Source organism: Temnothorax nylanderi, unplaced genomic scaffold, assembly GCF_030848795.1.
Source record: "Temnothorax nylanderi isolate EJ_2023f unplaced genomic scaffold, tnyl_v1.0 TNYL_tig0013_pilon, whole genome shotgun sequence".
NCBI classification, from domain to species: Eukaryota; Metazoa; Arthropoda; class Insecta; order Hymenoptera; family Formicidae; genus Temnothorax; species Temnothorax nylanderi.
In genome coordinates this window covers 1,337,639-1,358,360 of record NW_027249075.1, presented here as the reverse complement: position 1 = coordinate 1,358,360, position 20,722 = coordinate 1,337,639, and the positions used below count along the sequence as shown (strand labels likewise).

General features: G+C 39.0%; 2 protein-coding genes across 3 annotated transcripts in view; one reads left to right on the top strand and one right to left on the bottom strand.

Annotated features, from left to right (window-relative positions):
- Positions 1 to 20,722, bottom strand: part of LOC139768020 (telomerase-binding protein EST1A) — an 85,913-nt gene that overhangs the window by 57,868 nt on the left and 7,323 nt on the right. For both annotated transcript variants that reach the window (XM_071697841.1, XM_071697842.1), the window contains exons 16-17: positions 20,594 to 20,655; positions 5,901 to 6,046 (exon numbers count right to left, since the gene is read on the bottom strand). In XM_071697841.1, the coding sequence (XP_071553942.1) occupies positions 5,901 to 6,046; positions 20,594 to 20,655 (208 nt within the window). The remainder of the gene's footprint in view (positions 1 to 5,900; positions 6,047 to 20,593; positions 20,656 to 20,722) is intronic.
- LOC139767883 (uncharacterized) lies at positions 7,533 to 10,748 on the top strand. Its single transcript, XM_071697581.1, has 9 exons — positions 7,533 to 8,001; positions 8,151 to 8,264; positions 8,373 to 8,490; positions 8,771 to 9,035; positions 9,122 to 9,244; positions 9,357 to 9,447; positions 9,986 to 10,125; positions 10,203 to 10,335; positions 10,519 to 10,748. Exons 1-9 carry the CDS (start codon positions 7,846 to 7,848, stop codon positions 10,567 to 10,569), a joined length of 1,191 nt encoding a protein of 396 aa, XP_071553682.1. The 5' UTR covers positions 7,533 to 7,845; the 3' UTR covers positions 10,570 to 10,748.

The following is a 20,722-nucleotide window of genomic DNA, read 5'->3' as shown; positions in this document are numbered from 1 at the left end:
TCCGGCGACGTGCGGTACAAGAACGCGGGCGAACAGAGGTGCGCAACCTCCCGACTTGCGTGCTGTACCCTCGATGACTCGCGCGTAACCAGCGGTCAATTTTCGTGAGAGTGTAAAAATGACAAATGTCGCGGCATTGGGCCTAGGGTCGAGTGTATCGTCCCTAGAGAAATAGGATCTCCTGTTACACCTGCCGCCAAATTCACAAGACCAGCGGCTCTTCAAGCGAGCGTGCGCTACTCTCATGAGACATCATGAGGAAGCGAAATAACGTATTAATCCTTAAATCGCGGTTATTCCTCAGGCTGATTTTCCGCGCGTTTCACAATGCTGCGCGGGGTCTCAAAATATTACCGTTACAAACGTATGAAGAAATGATTTCATTAGTTCGCTATCACCGGAAGTCATTAGACGCAACTGCAGAAAGACGCATGACCGACAATGCGATGCATTTGCGCGCGTCCTCTTGCATCACTGCCGGGCAGATTAGTAGAGCCTCGTCTGCTAATCGTTCTTGCCAGACTATAAATTATTTGCGGGAAATGAACTCGTAAAAACTCGCAAAACAGCTCCGCGCTGAAGCTCTTGCGTAGAAACGTAAAGACCGTCTTGAGATCGTCTCCGCGAAAAGAATTCGCCAAAGAAACCGGAGGTAAGGTACTTCTTAAATATCCTTACGCGAAGATTGACATTTTCTCGGAAGCGAAGTATAGGTATAACGATGACATCAAAACTTGAGGACTTGTCATACGATAATCTCATCTTTTTCCGCATGCAGATATCGAAATGAGCGGAATTATAAAAAAGTTTTCTCTTCCAAATTCTCTCTAAAGTCTGTCAAAATTTGATATATAGATCTTTTATTTCTTGATAAACAGAAAGAAATTCAGAGAAAGTTTTATGAGTATTCTTAATTTATTTAAAACCTTTTTACAATATAACAATTATACTTCACTAATTTATAAATAGATAATTTTTTTCTGGAGAAGAAGTCAGATCAGAAAAATTTTAGGTAATCCAGGATTTAAAAGTAAGAAAAAAAATTCGAAAGAAATTAAACTGTATTTACGCAATATAATGTACTTTTAATACAAAAAGAATAAAAAGTATTGTCCCTTACTAACGTGGCGAGGAATGTGACGTGAAAATGCAATTTCCGGAGACAACTTGAATAATAGTCACCATTCGGCGAGGTGACTGAATTAATTTGATCCCCAGGACAACGCGTCGCGTCAGACGGCAGGACCCATATCCAGACGCAATGACAGGACGATATTCGGACACCGTGGTCGCCTCCAGGCGGTTAGAAAGTTCAAAGTTCAATGAACCGCAACTGGCCACGCGAAAGGATCGCACGCAGGCGTGGACGCGCGCACGCATGCACGCCCGCACGCACGTACGTACGTACGCGGAAAGCTCGAGGAGGAGGAGGAGGAAAGGGGGAGAGAACATTGAAAGGCTCGTTTTTTGCCAGCTGATTTACTCTTACGAATTGGCCGTGCGAAGAAATATTTTCTTCGGCGGGATAAAAGATCCAAAACAAACGGCGCACACGGTGCGCGCATTCGTGACCGAGGTGGTGCAGCAGCGAAACGCGAGATTCTCTCTCGCTCTCGCGCGATAACGATGCCGATGGGGCGCCCTGCCGTAGGAAGGATGCTTGAAAAATAAGAAACGCAGAGGTAACACAAGTCGCGAGCGAGACAGAACGAAGCCACGGGCAATAATTCTCATATTTTAGGGAGGCAATTTCGAAGGCGAGTGCGCACATACGAGGTAAGAGAGCTGGATTTTCGAGGGCTGTACTTTTCGATAATTTATGCCAACGAGCTCGCCTCGGCTCCGGCTCGACTTTCCGAGAAGCAATTCCCTTCGCCATGCCCACACGGTTGCCCATCCGCGAAATTCCGTCCGGCGAAATAAGTTTGGATTCGTGCGCGCGTGGCGTGTCGCGACATTTTCTTTATCCGAATTGTAATCTGGTCTGATTCGATTTATTTGAAATCCCCGAACAAGATTCGCCCTCGATATTGAGGCACTTAAATAACCATTTAAATTTTAAGGATTGTTTAAGATAAAGCAGATTGGAGCAACTTAACAATGTTAAAGCATTTTGTTACCTTTTGTGAGGAAATATATTCGTCTGGTCCCTCAAAGAATCTCTTCGAAACAAAGTATGCCCGAATACTCGAATCGAAAATTTCGATTATACTGAGCAAACGTATAATGATAAACGGAAACGTGACCGATCAAGGGCGAAACGGGAAAAGAAGGAAAAAGATAAAACAATGAAACAATTTAATAACACCAATACGCGGTGGGCGGGAAAGAAAGTGTGTACCCGTATTTATAGGTGTTCCAGTAAGGCAGGTAGTAGTACGTGGAAGGATTTAAGATACGCGAGACCAAGCCAAGTCCGTAGCTCGGATGCAGATGATCCAAGATTATAGACATTAGGGACATTAGCCTTGGCTTTATGCGATTCTTCGGTGGCCCCGGGGTCCTCCGGCTCTGCATTCGTTCCTCGCGCATACGCGTGTGCACCGTGCTGCGTCCGCGTGAAATAATCTAGCGGCGTTTTCCCGACACATATTCTGCGAACCGTATAGATAACACTTGTGGTATCGTTTAAAAATTCAAAGGTGCAGCCTAAGAAACTTCCAAAGATTTCTATCGACGACGCCTAATATACGTAATATAAACGCGAAAGAAAGCACGCATCATCGGTCAAGGGAACGTGTTCGCGCGCGAGAGGGTAAATCGTCGACGAGGTAGGTGTAGAGCAAGAGGGCGAGAGCGAGCCGCAATCGAAAGACGAATGAAACGTCGAAGGCGACGATTACGGGAGTGACTATCCTATAATCCACCGGCGAGGATGGTTTCTTAGATCCTGTGCTTGATTGGTAATTGGATCCTACTTCGGTGCAGGGAGGTATATACCTGCGGATGAAGAAGGTCGTTTACCTCTTTCGATGGAGCAATCTTCTCGCGGCGAAATAGTTAGTCCGAGATCGAATCATTCACTTCCTCCGCTTCCGATTTCGCATCGATCATATTTATCGCGGAATTACCAAGCACGTAACAAAGATAAATTAATAAAATAACTCTATCAAGGGATGCTGAGAGTAATAACGATCTAAAGGATTAAGAAACAAGTCATTTAACTGGATTAAAAAATTTTCCGATTACTTTTCCGCTCTCTTTTAACGTTTAATTTTTGCGTTACATCTTTAGCATGCTTCTCGTATATAAAATAAGACATCACAGAGACGGCGTGCCGATATGCTCGCTTCGAGATCCACAGCGTTCATACGTAAGGAGAAAGCCAAATCGGTGGAGCAAACCGCAGGGATGTGTCGCGGTGGTTTAAGGATGATGAAGGCGGGACCTGGCATTCCTCGACGGACAACCGCAGACAGTGTCGACACGGTTGCATAAACTCAATGGTCCATTACCGACAGTGTTCACGATTTTTCAATTACTGACTGGCTGATGGAGGATCATCGTTACGTCGAAGACAAGGTCGTCCCATCAAAAAGATTCTCGATAGGCAGGTATATGCGATTAAGCCGAGAAGGAACGGCTAATATTATATTATAATATTTTATCGATCTTATCCGACCTTAAGAATATCATAACGAAAGTTTCCAAAAACATTTTAAATACAAAAAATCCTAAAATATTCCGCACTCGTGTGTGCACTATAAATCCTTATAGAAGATTATACTAGCTTCGCAGAGAACATTTTCCCTTTTGATCGAAATAATCGATAGAAGTTATGACTGCGGTCTATTCTCATGTCCGCGAAAAATTTCGCGCAAAAATTTCGCGTCATGTCATCCGAAGTATTCAACCGCGAAGCTTGCACGCTAGAAGAAAGCCGCTGGAGATTAACGCACGTGCAATATTGCGAGGTTGCAGGTGTAGTCCGCACGTGATGGACGCCTACTTAAAGATTCAGATACTAAAACACCGTCGCTCGGGAACCTGCGTTTGTACTAAGCTGCCTTTTCTTCGGTAAAGTTTTCGCCATTTTCTATTATCGGCTTTGATAAATGGATTTCCGATTGGTGAGTCTTGTTCCTTTTATTATTTAAGTTATTTGACATCCGCGCGTTCAAGCCCATCTATCAAAATTTATCATATCTATCAGACCCACTCAATATCATTCAATATATTATAAGTAACAATTAGTATTATAAAAAGATAAAAGCCAACGACACTAATCTAAAGTCTATATGATGTAGTAATAGATAAATTCAAGCTGTTTCAAAATACAAATATATATTCTTTTTATTAAATCGCGGCTTAAAGATCAACTTATCTTCCGAAATCCAAGAGCCGATGTTACTAAATTCGCGTTATCACCGCGATAAAAAAAAAACATCAGCCACTTGGGGCGCAACTTTGTGCAGTTAAACTCGGGCGGAGAAGCGTTCGAGCAGGTGCAAAGGATTCGAGCGGACAGTTTTACCTCGGAAATAGAGCAGCAAGAGATAGAATGCGCCTTGATGACTCAGGCTAGGTTCCATTCTGAGAAGAGCGAAACCTCAAGCGAACGGGGTTTCGCTCTCGTATAGAAATTAGTAATAATTATATAGGACTAGCACCTGCACGCAGGTGCAAAAACTCGGGGGAACGCTCGTTGCTGTCATGGTGCTCGTGCTCTCTTGGACGAGCAGCCATGAGTCATTGTCGAAGCGAGAGAAACATCTACCCGAACCGGATATACCTTTGTACCACGGTTGCTTGTCGATGACAAGCTAAAGCGGAAAACGAGTCATCCCAATAGAATGCATCTCGTGACAGAAATTAACTTTAGCAAAACTGCAATAAAAAATTTCTCAATGTCAATATAATATGACATTTAATAAACTCTAATTAATATAATTTAATTAGTAGTTTTGTGACCAATTAATATATTTAAAAATTAATCTATTTTATCCTAGAACGTTTTTTTTTTTTAGGAGAGCTTCAGTTTAATTTAGAATAAAAATTTCCAACACAAATAAAAGTCTCTTCTGTGTAAAATGGAAATAACAGCTTTTTAGGTTTAAACTGCGAAGTAGCGTATGGAAATATATATTTGCAATATTGTCCAAGTCGGTAGAACTTACTTACATACGCGTTAAACACGCATCATGCATAATGTATGCATTTAGTATATGTATTTAGTCACCGATGGTGACCAACTTGACTTCGCAAGTATTTCTGACAAGACAATACACTTTCTAGTTCAAGTTACGTTTAGTAGTCTTCGAAGAAAAAAATTCGCGAAAGGAATTAACACTAATAACGAGTACGATTGACTCGATCGTCAATTAATTTTGTTCTGTCGTAAATAAAATCTCGAATACGGAAATTATTTAACAAATACCAAGAGAACGATAAATATCTCTATAAAGAGAATATAAATCTATAATGTAGTATAGACACGAACTGACAGTAAAATCGCATGATGCAAATTATTTCGGTATAAAATACAGACTTAAATTTAATGTAATATTAACGCAAGAAAAATGTATATTACATATAAAAGCAGTTAACGTTGCTTTACATAAAAATTTTGATATAGCTATAAAGTTCCTACTTCAAATTCAAAATAAAGATTACTTCAATCTCTCTTCCTTTTTTCAAAAAAATATTGCAATACTTTTTTTTATAAAAACTTAGTCTCTTTAGTCGACGAAATAAAATTAACTGAGATCTTTATAGACCTTCTAAACCAATATATGTAATAGCAAAACAATTATAAGCTATTAGTTTTTGATACAATAATTGAAATATTGTATATATTTGTACAATTAGTACACCGCAATGTTTTATAAATGTAACCATATAAATGTAAGATTATTTGCGATATTAAAAGATGCGAAAAATTCTAGCAAATTTTGACTTACCCTTCAGCTGCGTGGTCTCGATCGCGAACATGTTGAGCGCCAAGAGCTGAAGTAAACGAGTACCAGGAAGCGGTAGTGGCGAATGTTGCAATAAGGCTCTGAATTCCTTCAGCATTTGAACACCGGCTTCTTGAAAAGTCTCCATTCTAAAAAAAAAAAAAAAAGAATACAATCTTTTTCGTATTCTTGCAGCGTTTGTATTTTGTAGCATAAAAAAATAATCGACTCTGAATCCAGATTACTTAATTCTACTTAATATATCAGATATCGATTTTAAAGAGGCCAACTGATGAAAAATCGAATGAATTAAAATTTAACTAATTTCCATTTATTTAACCTATTCTTATCGTTAAATAACGATATATATTTAATATGAGAAATCAGATGGCGACAATTTTAGATAGTTAACGAACAATTTTTGCTCGCTTTAAGTGATAAAAGATTTACGTGTAATTATGTATAGTTAAAAACAACAACTCGATATCACTTTTCATATCCGTTAAAATTTTAAACATTTTAATAAATGAAATTATGATCTATACAGAGTATTTTTAGATTGGTGCAAAATTCATAGGTACACTCTCTTTGATCATTATGAAAACCACTCAATCATTTTCGATCAATACACTGAAATATCAATAGCTCTTGAGTGACAAGCAATTCAAAATACTATCCATTTTCCTCCACCTTCGGAAAATATACACGCACAATGGGGACGATTAACGGCACGGAAAGGGTGAGCATCCACGTAAATGTCTCTTCAATCGATCTTGTCTCTAAGTAATCGAGTTTAGATCGAAATCGGTGAATCTGCGACCCACGTCGGCGGCTAATCCGAGACCGGTGATAAAGGAGGACGAAGGTTGGCCACGAGGTCTAGAGCCGCCGAGGGGGCATCCTCGTAAACACGGCAACGGGAGACCTCGCATAGCGGACACTATCTTTCCCACAGCCTCTTTCCGCGTGGCTCTCCGCGTACCGTCTACATTTATATATATTGTATATATGTATACACACAATGTATTAAATCTGTGTGTAACGTCTCACTTGATATCTCACCCGCGCCGCGCCGAGTTTGTAATTCGGAATGTTCGTGATGCAACCTCCTTTCAATCCTTCTCAACTCCTCCCATTATGTCCTACTTAACATTTTCCAGCTTTAAAAGTAGAAATTTCTAAATACGGAAGAAATCAAATAACTACTTCTAATGTTATCATTTCACGCCAAAAATGTTTTTAAAAATGTAGAAATTTTAATTGAACTTTTTATAACTTTAATCCTTTATCAGAGAGAATTTATTTAAATATATCATTTATAATCATTTTTTCTAGTAATCATCTTGATACCGTTGATTACAACTATAATGCCATACAGAATATCTTTCAGTACAATATAATTGTATATAAAGTTTCTTTTTTTACCTCTTTCTTACCGAGTTTATTTTTAATACTTATACTTATAAGAATTTTAGAATCCACAATTTATATTTTTGTCCTCGAATCAACTTCATTTATATCCGACATTTTATAAATTTTGAACTCTTGGATTTTATCAATTCTGATTCTCACAGTCACTATTTCTATTTCTAGTCTCCGATTATTTAAAAGAAGTATAAATTCTCTTTCAAAAATAAAATGACCAAGACCGTTCGATGCGCTCGTCGAACGTCTCACTTGAAAAATGGTTTGATGGATATTACACGGTATACGGTTACGGGAAAGTAAAACTAATTCGATCTTCAAAGAGAAATGATAAAAGGACTTTATAAACGCAAAAGGGAAAGGGTTTACACTCACAAATAATTGCGCACTTACTTCCAACCGCAATTACCATACTATTTTTGCTGTGTCAGAAGGAATCAATAAGTAAGTTTCCGTAATTCACCGTACGGACAAACGTCCATAAGGAATTGTTGATAGCTCTGTAATATTAGTGTCCCGCAAAATGACTGACAAGAAAGACATTTGGAAAAGTCGGTACTACCTTATCCTTAGAACTTATATGACCATATCGGGTATATGGCCGTACAGTAGACTTGGCGTCAGATACATACGCTTTATACCGACGTTTATATTCTGCAGTAGTATTCTGATACCCCAGGTAAATTTTGAGATTAACGCTTACCGAGAAAACAATTCACTGTGAATTATTTATGTCATCGCAAACGAATTAGTTCTTAGTTTCTTTTTTTAAACGAAAACTTTGATATGTATTGATATGTTCCACACACAATATTGATTCCAAAATAGTTACTGTACGTGATAGTTGCCAAGGATATCACTAATATGATAGAGAGTGTAACAGCAGCGATGATCAGTATAATATTCAGCTATAAAGTAGCGAGCATAATGTTTAACAAAAATGTGAGTAATAATACTAGCAAGTTCAATTTCGTTTGCGTTACGTAATCGAGCTGTTTCTTCTCTAAATTGTTAATTCGATAAAAAACGTATAAGCGTATATTTATATAGATAAAGTATTGTCTTAAGACAATAGAGGAGGATTGGTTGTCATTAAATACAGATACAGAAAAATCTATTCTGCAACGCCACACCGAATACGGACAATATCTAACGACGTCTTATGCAGGTACGTATGTATGTATCATAGAAAACATGTAGGTGTACTTTTTAAATGTGTGTACACACAATTGTGGCGTCTATATAATGGCGCATTTATTACTTCCGTAATTTCTTGAATTTTTCAATTATTTATACTTTTCAAATCATAAAATTTGCATACAATATATGATTATTATAAAAAAGATGCACTTGTTTATTCGGAACAAATGTTTTTAAACCGTGCAAGAACTTCAAAAGACGATAAAAGTGTATGGAAAGAACTTGCTGATACATATCATTTTTTCTAGTTTTCATGCATATGACACAAGTTTTTTACTTGCTGAAGCCAGTCGTCCTGACGCTCTTAGAAACCGATGTCGCGAATTCTACGAAGACGTCTATATCAAAGTTGCCGTTTCGCGTCGAGTACGGTGTGGACATAGATCGATACTTCTATCCAATAACGATTCACTGTTACCTAGCCGTATTCGCTCACGTGTTTAGTACAATCGCGGTTGACTCTTTATATTGCACATTGATCCAGCATGCTTGTGGGATGTTCTCCATTATTGGGTAAAAATATCAGGATCCAAAGCTAACAATTAAAAATTAAGATAAGAGTATTATTTTTTTGCACCAACATTTTGGTGCGCTTCCAGACACGTGCTAGAGGAAATTGGTAAAAATAATGACGCTAATTTTCGTCTGACGCTAAACAAGAGAGAAGACAGTGATTACAAGACGGCATTGAGTTGCTTACGTAGACATCTGCAAACAATAGAGTGCGTATTAACGAAAATGTGTAGTAGATCTTGATTAGAAATAATATCCAGCAAATCGATATCGATATTTCTATGCTTGTTTGTATCTGTGCTCAGATTCGCAATTTTGTAGATTCGCGGAACTAATCGAGTCTACGTTTACAAAAATATTTCTGATCAGCGTTAATCTAAATATGATCGGTGGAAGTATGACCGGTATACAGGTATGCATCAATCTCTATATCACTATATTTTACCACTGAATAAAAAATGTCGTAACTCGATTACAATTAATAGGATAAACTCAGGTGAGATGGCCATAGAGGCGTGACTATCCATGTTCTCTCAATCTTAGCTATTCTAGCTAGCCAGCTAGTATCGAATGGACCATCTTTCCTCTAAGGTCATCTCATCCGAATTTATCCTATTTCACAAGAATAATAATTGTACTTTCAATAACGAATGCATAATTTTCGGAATGTCAGGTACACAGTAAAAAATTTTGTGTCAATGGAAGTCCACTCTCAATTTTGTGTTAAAATAACTCATTCATCGTGTTATTTTTGACATTTAGAAATGTTATATCGAATTTATAACATTTCTAAATGTCAAAAATAACACGATAAATGAGTTATTTTAACACAAAATTGAGAGTGGACTTCCATTGACACAAAATTTTTTACTGTGTATGCTCGCACCTCATCGAAAAAATCAGAGATTTAGTTTAAAAGTTTTTTGAAAGGAATTAAATTTGTGTTTCAGATGGTGATGAATTTAAACAAAGGTGTTAGAGACGCAGCAGCGCCTATGGCTATTTATATTGCGCAACTTGTTCATATCTTTCTACAATTCTGGCAGGCACAGTTTCTGTTAGATTACAGTATTGTTCCATGCGAATCCATGTAAGAATGCAAGTTTCTTCTGTCTTATCGCTAGTTGTGTCTAAAATGATATACACAAACTTTACTCTGCGTTATAGCTGCAGAGGAAACTGGTACTATACTTCGAAGAGATGTCAAAGGCTTTTTCTTTTAATTATGACTAGAACTATAACGCCGTGCAGAATAACTGCCGGTAAAATCGTAACTTTATCAATCGAAAGTTTCGGTGCGGTAAGTAAAAATTGAATAATTATTTTTATATTATCGATTTTTAAAAACTGCAGCATGTTTCAAGTCATTTCGATTTTATATATATATATATATATATATATATATATATATATATATATACATATAGATCTCCCGAAAAAATTATAAAAAGATCACATAATATCGGATTTTTATTTTCTAAAGGTTCTGAAAACGATGATGTCTTATTTTACGGTGCTACGTTCCTTCCAGTGATGATACTATCATATCGAAGTAACCATACATACATAATTAACAATACGCCGTTAGCAGAATAAAATTGTGTATAAAATTTTTCTTCGTATCTATCTGGATGTCAGTATTATATAATACAATTAGCGCTGAGTGTTAATCTGAAAATTAAATCTCTAGACTTAATTAAAAATTAAATTAAATCTCTAAATTTTTAAATCCATATCTCATTGTATACACACAAAACACATTATCTACATTCTACATCAACATTATTTATATGTATTATCTCAATTTTTAGAACGTACAAAAATTATGCTATATAATTCTATAATATCTGTTATTTCTCCGTTCTTTACTTCTGTTTACTTTTTCCAAATATTCTAAAGAAACTTACAATTGTCTTGCTAGAGGAAATACAAAAAATGATTAATGCATTCGTTAAATTTTACAGTTGAGAAATTAATCGGTGGATAATTTGCATCTAAATAACTTTTAAAATTTTTCAGAAATCACGATCGATTTCCAAATCATTGTATTTCACGAGACCGATTCCAATAAGCTAGTGTATCTTTCAATAGGCTGAATGAATGGGTAGCCGAGAACGTGCCACTTCGTCAGATAGGAAGAGAGAAGAAGAGAGAAAGAGAGATCTCTCGCGGCAAGTTGCGCCGTTCCGACTTCTATGCCAACGTACCGTTATTACGTATTCTCGATTAAACTCCGAAGAATGCCAAGTAATCGCTTAACCCCTTCGGCTCCCGTGGCTTCACCGCGTAATGAATCACCCGGATCGCGTCCCTCGGCCGCGAGGAGGCGAAACATCGGGCTCTACGGGGACACGACAGTCGCTGATGGTCCTCGATTGTAAACCCCGATGTTTCTTCCGAGGGTAGAGAGAGAATGCCGAAGAGGCACTATTCCCATCGCGTCTACACACGCCGCGAGCGATAAACGCGGCTGCTGAAATCGGACACCTCTAAGCGCGGCCAGCGGCGCGAATCAAGGCGCACACTCACACGCTCGTTTGCCCGCTTCGTTGTTCGATCGGTCGAAAAAGACCGTTAGCCGCCGACTGAAATCAAGTTGGTACGCCACCATCCCACATCGCGTGGTATAATCGTCCGTATTTATTCGCGCCATTACTGATGCCGACGATGCCGCAGCCCCGAACAAGAGAGTAAAACGTGACGAAGCGAGGTGCAATTCTGCGCCAAGCACGCCAGTTTTTGGCAGCGCTTGAAGGTACGACCTCGTTATCGTAATTTAAAACGATCGACTAACAAACAACACTATGTTTGATATATATTATAATTTTTCGTATTTAAGCTTCATCAAGGGGAATTAAAATACGAGACAAATTTGCATTGAATATTTTCTCGAAGTTCACGAGAAACTGGAATTAAACTAGAATTACCTGCTTTCCCTCTTCGCTTTGAATGGCTCGGACTACTTTATTTAATTTCAGATTCAACTGCGATATGCATATTCAACCATTGCGACGTTACTTTAAGTTCATTAATATTAAATGATAATTTGTATAAGTGCTCTCAGAATGAAGTCTACGAATTAAAAGTAACATTAAGATATTTTACGAGCTGCTCCTATATATAAATATAAATAACTCGAAACTTTTTTTAATGTTTTGAAAAAATTGAAGTTGTGTACTAAACAAACCAAACTTTTAACGTTACTATAGAAAACTATATATATATATATATATATATATATATATAAAATTATATATAAATCATATCTTTATTGTGACACATATCAAAACTTTTTCTATGTCAAGAATTTAGCACGCGAAAAAAATAATGTGTATAATCGTTCCAACATAAATTTTTAACACAACGTCGACATGTCGACGCTACTGACACAAAGATGGACGGACGCGAGTAACTAGTAATTTTCATATTACTCAAGCATAATCGTAAATCTGTATAGCGTTAATACCACTTAGCCAGATACATTATGGTATCGGATCTGATCGTAACTCCGTGATCATCGATTTCTTTATCTTGTCCGCGCTTTACAACTCTCTCGCGGCAGATTGAACGACCTCGTTCGGAATAATGCACAGTAACTAAGAGTCGTATCTGCGACCGATCGATCGTAGATAACGATGATAATTTTATGGCAGATCGATCGAAATATCGACCCGTGAAAGTTCCGAAGTAGCGACGTTGGTCGATTAACTTTACAATTTTTTGATAGATGCTAAAAACACGACTATCACACGCTAGAGAGAGATTCTCGCGTGCGCTTATTAAGTCTGCTATATTAGCAAAGTGACTGCTATCACGCGTGAGAGATAAGCGCTATCGTCGCCTTCACGCTCACTGCCGTTGTCGATGCAGCGCGGCATTGAAATCACTATGCTACGCTAAAGCATTAATAGCAAGCGTTGGAAGATGACTTTTTCAATTCCTGCATCTCGAAAAATCGATTATCCTGAACAAAATTATAACAATTCCGTCAAAAGGATTACATTGCAAAAATACCTTCACTCTTTTAAAAAGAAAAAAATGTTTGATCTACGTGAGAAGAATTGGGAAAATCAATTAATATCGCACGAGCCAAAACATAAAAACTAATATAAATAATTCAATAAATAATATTAATAAATACTATTAATAATGTAATAATTCAGAAAGCTAATTAATACTAAGTCTTTACAGATATCTCTCAGTATTCCTATGAACTAGAATTATCTGGAAATGGATCATGATCATGACCACACATAGGAAGACACAAGGATCCTTCAGTTAAGTTCGTTTAAGAACCAATTGAATGTCGCTACGTTTGATTAAGTAGATTTATTTTCCTTGTCTAAACAAGATAACGAATCGCTGAGCTATGATAGACTCACTTAAACCAAACTGTCGGCATCTATCTATCCTATACAAGGCCCTATGTTGCACACCCTATGCTACGAGCTGATACATACTATGCAACGCCGACATTAAGGAGCCCTCTCGGCAGCCCGAGTTGTCCCATCGACATCGACGGACAGGCTCTATGACTAACAAGTTTGCACTTTAACGCATAACGGGGCATTCCGCCGTGTACCATAGATCATGGTCCATGACCCGCGGATTGCGTGGGCCGGCCACCATAATCATTCCTCGCCTCGATACAGCGACGCGGCGGCGATGCGGTACCACGAGCATTAAGTTTCCGACTCTTCTTCTTCTTCTCCTTTTTCTTCATCGTCTTCTTCTTCTTCTTCTTCTTCTTCGCCTTTCATTCCCACTCCCGCTCAATCTCAATCGCGCTATCTCCCGCATCGAACTCACTCCTTTTGCGATGGCGCAGCCAATTTCGTCGCTTCGATCGAGAAATAATCACGTCGCGCGACTAATCTCTTCAGGGACAGTTATTTTACATTAGATTGACGAATTATATATGTAAAAATTAATTAGCCAAACTAATCAAATTGTGTATATATGTATATAGATGGCAATTTCATCTAATATACAATTTACTCTTCGTTAAATTGATTACTGATATAAAACGCACTTCATTTGATAATCAAAAATATATTTGCAAGATATTTTTAAAATAAATTTGTTAAGTATAGTAAATGTCGTTTTCCCCGAAGAAACCGGCAGAAACGTTCATGGCAAGGCAAAAATTTTGCAAAAATCTCAGCAGTTTTGCAAGAAAATGGAAATCCGAACGAAATAGCGCGTAACTCTGTGCATACGAGGTATTCGCGAGTAGTACAGGTTGTACCAACCGCGAAGATTAATTTAGCCGCAGCTATAAATAAATGTCGGATAGATAATAAATCGTTCCGCAAAATACGCAGCGCGGATAAATAGATACCTTCGGGGTAACGAAATTCCTTCGATTTTTCATCGGCGGTCGCGCGATTATACATAATTAATCGATCCGGCGCGACATTCCGGTCAGGATACGATCGCGTCGCGGTATTCGGGATCTCCGATCGCCCGTAATAGAAATGTAATCCTGGGTTATTGGGTTTTATCTAGATTATAAAATCTAAATGACTCAATCGCCGACGACGATGCATCATCGCCGAACGCGTATCAAAAATGATTACGACCAATACGTCGCCGTCGTAATCATTGTCATTAGTGTAATTATCATTATTTATTGACCGGCAATAATATCGTCTAAAGTCTCGCTCGAACGTAACGTCGCTCCACAAACGGGATACCGACGTCGCGCATTTTACTCTTCGGAAATTAATTATAAGTAATGATACGGCACATGACACGAACGACGCGCGGACTGCTCTGATTAAGCACTGTTGAGAGGAAATGCACGGCGACATAAATTGTAGCCTGCAATCGGGCAAGACGATATAAGTGTCAAGGACGTTTTTCATATATCGTCACAGACTTTTCTTTCCTGTTGTATCTACTTCGTAATAAGCAGATAAGATTTATTACGCTTACTCCCCAATGCTGTCACGTATTTACTCTACATTCTCATGTGATCGAACAATCAAAAGAAAAAGCCAATTAAACTTGGGTGTGTACGTTTCTTAAGAATAATAAAAAGAGGACATTTAAATTAGATATCTTATCGCTTTAAATTAGAAATGTAGCATTCCATCATTTTCAATTATATAATTATAACTTATAACGATCTTTAAGTAATAATTATATTACTAGAAGCTTTTAAATTACTTAAAGCAATCTAAAATGTTGTTAAAAATCTTGTTTTTATCGCTTCTTTTTAAAAATTTTTCTTCGCACCGTATAAAAACAGTTCAGCCAAGAAACCGTTTTAAAAACTAACTTTTGCCATATTTTTACATATATATTGTCGTTTATCCCAATCTTCAAATATCTCGCACGTCTCTTAAAGTTGTTTTATCTCTGTTGTTTTACAGCTCGAACCGGCAGACTCGATGGTTCGAAGGTAAATGGCCACGAAGGAACTTTGCCCGACGAAATGTATCATATAATCTGATCGTCCTTGCCAGCAATGCAAAAACACATAAGCGACGACATAATGAGCCATTAGCCCGAGAGTGTCGATGACAGAGCCTGATACTATACCCGCTATCTCTTCGTAAACCGAATGCGCCATGAACGTTACGCGTGTTCCCCCAACGCTTTAACGCTCCGAGAGTGAACATCGTTTAATCATCGATTACCACGGATTCTCCACTCTCGCGCGAAACATATCGTAAAACGAGCAAACAAAAATTTGGAAGATATGCAAATGCATTGAGTATACGAGGCGCGATGCGAGAAACGAGATGGTTCAAAGATAATATTTTCGTTTCGTATAACAGTTGCGAAATCGCAAGAAAATTCTTCCTCCTTTATGACTTTCGTACTGTCTGCACATTATAAACGAAAGAGTAGGACTGGTATGATTCGAAAGACTTAAAATATCGGTATAAATTTCAAAATATATGTAATTAAATTTTATCGTTATTAAATTAATATTTTAGTTTGCAAATGTATTCATATTTTTAGTCAATTTTAATACTAGTGATCATCGAGACTTAAGTGAATAAAATTTACGCGATATTTTTACGAATAGCAACGTAGATTGTGTTTGGAAGATCTCGAAGATGCTACTGAAGGGATAAGGCAAAAATTAATTCTCGTTAGACAGATTCGAATTTATATATCGCAAAAAGACACGATATATAAATTGATTTATGAAAAGCCTCGGTCGAGCTTTCGTGCACGTCGTCACGTAACTTATCGTGTCGACGAGCCGGAAATCGAACGAAATTTCTCCGGGGGACTCGAAAAAGGACGACCATCGGGGGGGCGATCGGGACAAACGGATGGAATCCAGATGGTCGCGATGGACACGCGATGCGTACGGCGTACGTGCGGTCCGCAATGTACGCCGCCGAGGAAGATAGCCGGGTGTAGAGTCGGGTTCTGGTCCGCGAGGCTGCGGTATCCGACGAGGAGGGTGCCCTTGAAGCGGGCGGGGTCGTCACTCGCAGGGCCGCGGGTAAACGACCATCGGAAACCCATGTGTGTTACCAGCCGGGGCTCGGAGCCTTACAGCCTCGTAGCTTTACTTACTCGCACTACTTAAGTTTCTGGGTGTGTATGCGCGTCTCACGCTGATCTCCCTCTCCCCCCACCCCCACCCCCTTTCTCTACCTCCTCTCCCATCCCGTCACGGGAAGCACCACCGTGGACCACGGAGAAAACCTACCTTGCCCATCTACCACTACCCACCGGTGGAAGCGCCGGCCGGCCGGCCGGCCGACCGGCGACCACTTCTCTTGCCTTACGAGTGTTATGAAACGACTCCTGCCTTCTTCCTTCACGCTGCCAATTTATAGGTTTAATTACCGCCTCGTGGCGCGCGGTGCTCGCGATCCTCGTCGAGAGCAGAAACCCGAAGCTGGATCATACGGCGACGTTAAAAGCGATTTAATCCGTCGGACTGCTGTATTAATCGACGATAAGCGATTTGTCCGCTTTACAGGTATTGCTCGAGACTGTCGGCTATCAGAGACAAGCGTACGCAGCGTTGGTAGAGCGCACTTGCGCTCTAAAGGTATGTTCAACTCTTTCGCCGCTGCCATACTCAATCATACCTCTTGTTACTTGTGACGTACAGACATATATAATATGTATATAATTAGAAAAGAATGTAATTAGAATTTGAGCGTATAAAGTCGAAATATTAGTAGGAAGTACTATTTAATTAATGTACATTCCTAACATAAGTAGTATCCATTAATCTAATTTCTATATTGATGTATTCGCCGAGCTTTGTCGCCGTTTTCAATATATTCGTATTTTTTAAAGTTTAAAAAAGTAATTTTTAAATTTAAGGGGAAAAAGTGGAATTCAAGAAAAAGAAGTTATTAAAATGGCACATAGAAATAATTTTAAATTATCATAAATCAGTTTGCTCAAATTTCGTTGTCATTACTAGTGATATGCTCGTCATAATGATCCAGATTTCAAAATCGATCCATACAGAAATTAAAATCGGAAATTCCTGATCCATAGTCATGTTTATATTTTTATCAAGTTTCGTCCTTAAAATAATTTTGCGATCGGGGTGCGTTTTTGTACAAAATGGGGTTGAAAAATTGCTGTCAAAATGAAAAAGACTTATCAAAGCCAATAGCGACTATCTCGATTAATAAAAATTATGCATATTGAAACGTAATTTCTTGGACCTAGTAGAAAAACCGTAAAAAAAATCTCGGATTCTGTTCTCAGCGGAAAAGGGCTCGTGAAAGGGAAAGGGTTCGGTGGCGGGCGAAAGGCGCGGTACCACGGATGGAGAGGAAATGGTTCGCGACGGGCCGTGTTGCGCGAGGGCAACCTTGGGCATAACTCGGTAGGGCCGGACGTGCACCGTGGTGCTCCTACAGCCCAGTAATGAGCCAAATCCATTACGGCAGCGGGAACAGCGGCCAGCAACACCGTAAGCCAACTATGCTACGCGAGTCCGACTCCGGTCTCCCATCTTTCCTCCCTCTCTCTCTCCCCCGGCCCCTCTAGTTTTACCCTCCCTCAGCCATCCGCTTACCATCCACCCATCCGCGATCTGTACGTGTGCCTATGCCACGCACGTACCGTGTCGTTAACAAGCCCCTAACCAATGGCACCGGTTCGGTACCGATTCCAATTATAGACCGCGCGTTAGAGCGCGCGTTCCACGTAGCTCTAGTGGCGCATATATACATGTACATAGAGAGAGAGTTAGAGTATCGGAGAGTAACGTTCGATACCTTTTTTTCCTTCCGCTCCTCCTGCGCGCTCCACGTCCTCGTCTCTCAACCCTCCAACGTACTTGCTCCTTTTTCGAATTCGAAATCGCGGAACCGGACCGCCATTATGCTCCACTCCCCGACTCGGGGGGGGTAAACCGAGAATTTACGAGACGGGAATTCGCGGGAGCAATTTCGTCGCCGGATGAGTTATCGTCGAGGGAACGCGGTACTCCGACGGCGGTGGTCGCGGGGTATCCGCGCAAGGTGTACTCGCAAGGTCACGACGCGCGACCGAGGACATTCCTCCCTCCGCCCACCCTCCCCCGCGGCCGCCGCCCCCCCGCGGCCGCCACCGCCGTCGCTGCGGTCGGTGGTGGCGCCACGCAATTGTCAATTAACATTTTTACCGACGCGCAAGAAAACACGAAGCTACATACCGTAAAGCCGCGTACGTACATGCCCGCGGTTGATCCGTGCTCGACGGGGTTCCTCCGTGGGGTCACGAAAACGATGCGCGCGGGTACAGGGCCGAGTAGGTACCGGCATTCGGCAACGATCGAATGGACGAATAATCGCGCGCGCATTCATTTGTATTTTTAAACAAAATATGCAACATTCTTTCTCTACAGCGCGCGTCAGGCGGTACTCCGACTTTTTTCGAGAAACGAACCCAACGCGTTGCGGTCGACTACGTAATGTGACTAATTTTAATTTTAATTTTAATTTTAATTTTAATTTTAATTTTAATTTTCGAGACAAAGAACAAGATCTGATGTTATTAGTACACCAATACCGTAAAAAGAATATTTAGGTGAATAATAAATGTTAACATTTCATAATTTTAAAAATAAGTTTCAAAAAAAGTTCAAATCCAGAAAATTGCGCCAAATAAAAGGAGGAAATATGATAACATTTAAAAAATACAGCAATATCAAAAGAAATTCTTTTATGAATTAGTATTATACGGCAAAAAATATAAGACGTCGAATAAAATATCGACAAAAAAAATCGATGAAAAATTCACGATAGATGCGTTACCTTGAAAAAAAAAAAAAACTAGGAATATCTGAGGATCTTTTCAAGAAATATATACAGACATATATACATATCTCCGGACACATCCATCCTGATACTTAAGAAAACAACGTGGACTCGTTTTTCACTCGTATGTTGCCGAGACGCGATTAATACCATTATTAATGTGCGTATATCCCACCCCAATTTATTTTTCTCCTTGAAAACTGCTAATCGAGCTCTGCGCCGGCCGACCGGACGCGATCCGGAGACTCCACGGTGCGATATTTCTGGATTAGTAGTCGGTCTAGATTAAATTCCACGACGCTCTAACGGCGCGAATAATATCCCGTTCAGGCGAGATCGACGATAATTTATAAACTTGCCGAGGCACAACCTCGAATTTTTTTAGCGATTCGCCATTTCTGGCTCGATCGCGATACCGGGGTTGTTCCGATTATTTATTACAGGAACGGAATTTATTTATTCGCGCGGTCGCCTTACTTTGTTCAGGATACGTTGCTAATAGTCGGAATACTAATATATGTATAGTCGGAATACTACAAATTCTGAATGTTCTATTGAAAGTGCCATAAGATTAAACGCATTAGATTTAGAGCGCTTCGTTTATTCAATTCTTATCCAACGAGTAGAATTTCATCAGAATAGTAAAAATAATCTTTGTCAAATAATCAAAATTAAAAAACTAAGTGTAAATGGATCCTCTAAGACATATACTTGACAAATATTGTATATCAAACGCATTCGTTCATTTACTTTTTTATTATTAATTATTCATTAATTTAATAATAGCTAATTCAATTTATAATTTTTAAAAATTTTATTTTATATTATAAGTATATAAAATAAAGTTTCTTATTTTCATTTGCTTTGCACAGATTTGACCTGACTTTTGCAAATTAAAAAAAAAAGCTGTATTTATAGTCGTAAAATACTGTTGTAACGTATGACTCTGTAAGAGAATGTGGAAAACAGGGATATAAACATGTTATTCCAATGACACGAAACTGGCAACCGAAAGATATACGCGAGTTTTATCAATCTTCAGCAGATGCGAGTGGAATATGAAATGGCGATTTGTTCCGCTCGATAGAATTTGCAGTGTACGCACCGTTGAGATATGTAACGGTGAGATACAGGATGGACATATTTATGTACGAACTGCATTCGCTAGATGCAAATATCGGGCAGTTGGACAACAACATCAAGCTACTTGCTTGATAGCCATAAACAAATCTTTGAATAACCAAAGTAGTACAACCGCCAGCGAACCTTTTTTCTCTTATCGGAAAACATGCAAGAACATCAATGAAAAACACTCACCCTATCTTGGTGATGAGCTTTCCGTGAACATGAAGGTACGAAGTGACGAATCGCTTGTTCACCTACAAAAAAAATACAAAACTGTGAAGCGATAGATAAAACTATTAAAAATGTATCAATAATAATTTT

What these genes read in the sequence shown, in the direction of transcription:
- LOC139767883 (XM_071697581.1), top strand. Translation starts at nt 7,846, where the DNA reads ATGACTGACAAGAAAGACATTTGGAAAAGTCGGTACTACCTTATCCTT. An exon ending in GGGATGTTCTCCATTATTGG is followed by an intron (nt 9,036 to 9,121) that starts GTAAAAATATCA and finishes GTGCGCTTCCAG; the next exon opens with ACACGTGCTAGAGGAAATTG. An exon ending in ATTGTTCCATGCGAATCCAT is followed by an intron (nt 10,126 to 10,202) that starts GTAAGAATGCAA and finishes TCTGCGTTATAG; the next exon opens with CTGCAGAGGAAACTGGTACT.